Source organism: Cyprinodon variegatus, unplaced genomic scaffold (assembly GCF_000732505.1).
Source record: "Cyprinodon variegatus isolate N-32 unplaced genomic scaffold, C_variegatus-1.0 Scaffold969, whole genome shotgun sequence".
In the NCBI taxonomy this organism is placed as follows: Eukaryota; Metazoa; Chordata; class Actinopteri; order Cyprinodontiformes; family Cyprinodontidae; genus Cyprinodon; species Cyprinodon variegatus.
The window spans coordinates 203411-207324 of NW_015151422.1; the positions used below are offsets into that span (position 1 = coordinate 203411).

Here is a 3914-nt window from a genome sequence, read left to right on the forward strand (position 1 = left end):
ACTGTTGTTTGGTTGAATGAATGGTTGGTTGGTTTGTTGAATGGTTGGTTGAATGAATGGTTGGTTGAATTATTGGTTGGTTGAACTGTTGTTTGGTTGAATGAATGGTTGGTTGGTTTGTTGAATGGTTGGTTGAATGAATGGTTGGTTGGTTGAATTGTTGGTTGGTTGAAATGTTGGTTGGTTGAATGGTTGGTTGAATTGTTTATCCTTTTGACAGGATCCAGCTTCATGCAGCTGAACTGTTTTGTTGTTCTGTTGCATTTTTCAGAGGATGCTTTTATTTACCGGAGCCCAGAAGAAGAGGACTACCACAGATCCGGGACCCCCGACTCCGAGGGTCCAGATGGGACCTACAGCAGCGAGGAGAGCAGCTCTGCTCTTCCCAGTAACGGTGACAGAGAGCTGGGTCAGCACAGCCTCTCTGACCCCAGCAGAGACTCAAAGAGCCCCAGCTCAGGAGGCCCCCCCGCTCAGGTCGCTCAGACCAATGCAGGACAGGGAAGCAAGCCCAAGAGGAAACGCTCCGGCTCAGACTCCAAGTCTGGGAAGCCCCGCAGAGCTCGAACTGCCTTCACCTACGAGCAGCTGGTGGCGCTGGAAAACAAATTCAAGTCCACGCGCTACCTGTCGGTGTGTGAGCGCCTCAACCTGGCGCTGTCCCTCTCCCTCACCGAGACCCAGGTCAAGATCTGGTTCCAGAACCGGCGGACCAAGTGGAAGAAGCAGAACCCAGGAGCTGACACCTCGGCCCCCACCGCAGGAGGAGCGGGGGCTGGCGGAGGAGGATCAGGAGGGGGCCTGGGCAGCCTGAGTCCTCTGAGCCCCTCCCCTCCGGTCAGCAGCCACCTGGCCATGCACGCCGGCTACGCCGGCCACCACCACCCCCCCGCAGGGAGCCTGGTGCAGCTGCCTTTCCTCACAGCCAGCCACGTCCTGTCGCCGTTCATGCTGGGGACCCAGAGCTACGCTGCGCCCGCCTTCTACAGCACACACCTGTAGGCGGCCTCCTTCCTGCCCCCATGTGAAGGATTATTTTGATAGACTGAACTTGAACCTGTACATACACCTGTGTTGTAGCTCCTCCCACCTCCTCTGAATGCTGTTTTAGTTGATTTCATGTCTGTACAAAACCTGAATGTTCCTTTCAGACGTAATGAATGGCTTGATCTACTGTCAGTACTGCTGTAACTCCTCCTGTGATGGTCCTCCTCTTCCTCATTTAGGATATTTGTTCCAGTTGCCATGGAAACCCGGGATGACGCTGTCCTTTGGTATTAAAGACGAATCATTAAGCCTGTGGACTTTTTCTGCTCCGTGTCACAGAGGGTTCTGGTAGCGGCCCGTATGATCGATGAGTCGGCAGCTGAACATTTTAACATTGTTTGTTTTTATTTATTTATTGTACATTAATTATTTCTTTTCATCTGTTGATCCTGAACGGATCTAAAGACTGTCTTCCTAAAAACAACAGTAAGAATTTTACAGTGAACAATACAAATATAAAAAGAAATAAAATGAATATAACTCTTGATGCTTGTTTGCAAACAGTGTTGAAGTTTGCTAGAATACAGATTTACGGTTAAATAAAATAAAACATTAAAATGAACAGAACTAAACTACATAGACAGCACACACCAGCGGCAGCAGGAGGACTCCTCTGTTTCTCCTGATCTTTAGAAACCGACCGAGGGGAGGAGGTGACAGCCATGGAGGATTTTAGAAAAACAGACAGAGGTTTGAATAGCGGAAGACGTTTTCCCAGCTTATCCTTTCTAGATTTCTAGATCTAACTTCAAAGCAAGTTTCTACTCTTTAAAAGTGGTGGGGGGGGGGGGGGGGGGGGTGGCATCTGCATCCATCATGGCCGACCTCAGTAAACCACAGTTCTAGTTCATGAATTCATTCAATCCAGTTTATTGAGCTCAGAGTCATGTGACTGGATGAGCCTTTAGGGCGGAGCCTAAACAGGAAGTGTTCTGTCCTCCTCAGGGCCTCCTGTCAGAGGAGCTTCATTCAGTTCCTGATGGGACGGTCCAGCTGACTGGTTCTGTTCATGTCCCATCCTGGGTGCTCCTCCTCTGCTCCTTATGCCGGTTGTGGAGGAGCTGGATGGAGGTCAGTTGAGGGCGTAGTTGAACTGGTTGGAGAACTTGTCGTGTTTCCTCCTGTCCGCCTTACTCAGCACATCCGCTACTCTGCGCATGGTGCTCCTGCAGAGAGGAGAGCACAGCTGGTCAGCAGAGCGGAGTGGAGAACAGAGGAGGAGCAGAGCTCCTGCTGCTTCATACGTACTTGTTGAAGACCTTCCTCTGCAGCCTGGAGCGCGCCGTGTTGCTGCTCTGCTTCAGGTCGCTCAGGTTGGGGAACTTCTTCTTCTTCTTCTTCCCTCTGCGGTTCCGAGAGGAGCCCAGGTCCTCCCCGGTGGCTGCCTCGATGTCCCGCATCAGCTCCTCATCACGCCAGTCTGCAACAGAACAGAGGCAGCATGCAGCGTCACAACATCCAGCTGCTCTATTTACAGCTGCATCTATCTCACATAGCTCTAGCAGGACGGTTTCTATGGAAACAACCGGGACCCGAACTACACCAGAGGTCTGGCCCGACACTACTGAACCGGTTCTTAGAGTTCCTTCGGTTCCGGTCTGTTTGTGAAGCGTCTCTGCTTTGGAGCTGAGCCCAGCAGCAGACGCTCATTTGGACTTGGTTCTGCTTTGAGCAGACGGCGGCGGACTCATTTGGACCCGGTTCTACTCAGAGCAGATGGCGGCGGACTCATTTGGACCCGGTTCTGCTCAGAGCTGGTACCGGGACAGAAACAGCTGGACCTTCATCCGGGCCTCAGGTTCTGCTCTCAGAAGCTGGTTAGATCAGGATCCTGCTGACCTCTGACCTTCAGCTTCTCTCCTCCTGAATTCAGGCTGCAGCTGTCACCCCGCCCCCACCTGCTGCTGTCTGTCACCATGGAGCTCCTCCTCCTCTGAGCGGGTCGGCGCCGGGCACCAGCTGCCTTCTGCACAGTCTAAAGCTCCAGAACCAGAACCTGGACCGAACTGACCCGTTTGGAGGTTGGGGTCCAAATGACTCTTCAGGTACTGAGATCTTCTGGTTCTGGTTCTGACCAGTTTACTGGAGGATTTCCAGTATCACATCCCATTAGCTACTCAACCAGTGAGGTTCTAGTCTGAAGCGCTCCCAGTGAACAGAACCAGATAACGGTTCTGCTGGATCTCCTCACCAGGCTGCTGCTCCTTCCTCCTCTGCTCCTCCCTCTGCCGGTCCTCCTCTCTGCACGGTCGTCCCTCTGAGTCTCGGGGGACGATGGGGCCGTGGAACGGGCACTGGGGGGAGGCAGACAGAGTCGGGTCAGAACTTTCCCCTATGGTGAGGGTTCTACAGGGCGGTTCTGGTACCTTGAGGCGGTCCTGTCTCTGGCACAGGGCGCCGTTCCCCAGCGGGGCTCTGCAGAAATGGCTGACGGGGACGAACTTCCCGGGGAAGGAGATATAGCGGCTCCTGCTCTGAGCCAGCAGCTCCTGGCTCTCCACCTCCTCCTCCACCTCCGCAGGAACCCAGAACTGATGCTGGGAGGCCGACCTGGACACAGACAGCGAGATGAACTTTGACCTGCAGGCTGTGGGTATGGGTGGAGGTCTATCATTCAACACCCATTTAGGGAAGGACAGAGACGCCTGTCCCAGTCATGGACCGTCCTTAATGGACATCCTGTTCAGACATAAGGAGGTCCATCCGTCCACCAGGACACCCTAGACCAGACCTTCTGACCTTCAGCCGCATGTTTTAGACCCTCGGGTGGAGAGAGGGACTCCTTGAACCCCAGTCAGCCTCAGCAGATGGCCGCTCACACTGAGCCTGGTTCTGCTGGAGGTTTCTTCCTGTTCAAAGGGAGTTTT

At 53.5% G+C, this 3914-nt stretch overlaps 2 protein-coding genes across 2 annotated transcripts in view; one reads left to right on the forward strand and one right to left on the reverse strand.

The window, feature by feature from the left end:
* Positions 1–181: 181 nt before the first annotated feature.
* Positions 182–1249, forward strand: nkx1-1 (NK1 homeobox 1). The gene has a single exon (XM_015398879.1). It carries the CDS (start codon positions 232–234, stop codon positions 1000–1002), a length of 771 nt encoding a protein of 256 aa, XP_015254365.1. The 5' UTR covers positions 182–231; the 3' UTR covers positions 1003–1249.
* Positions 1250–1449: 200 nt separating this feature from the next.
* Positions 1450–3914, reverse strand: part of LOC107100417 (UV-stimulated scaffold protein A-like) — a 7733-nt gene continuing 5268 nt past the window's right edge. Inside the window, exons 4-7 of the mRNA XM_015398878.1 lie at positions 3414–3597; positions 3239–3341; positions 2296–2467; positions 1450–2213 (exon numbers count right to left, since the gene is read on the reverse strand). Coding sequence (XP_015254364.1) covers positions 2120–2213; positions 2296–2467; positions 3239–3341; positions 3414–3597 — 553 coding nt within the window. The 3' untranslated portion in view covers positions 1450–2119. The remainder of the gene's footprint in view (positions 2214–2295; positions 2468–3238; positions 3342–3413; positions 3598–3914) is intronic.

What these genes read in the sequence shown, in the direction of transcription:
- nkx1-1 (XM_015398879.1), top strand. Translation starts at nt 232, where the DNA reads ATGCAGCTGAACTGTTTTGTTGTTCTGTTGCATTTTTCAGAGGATGCT.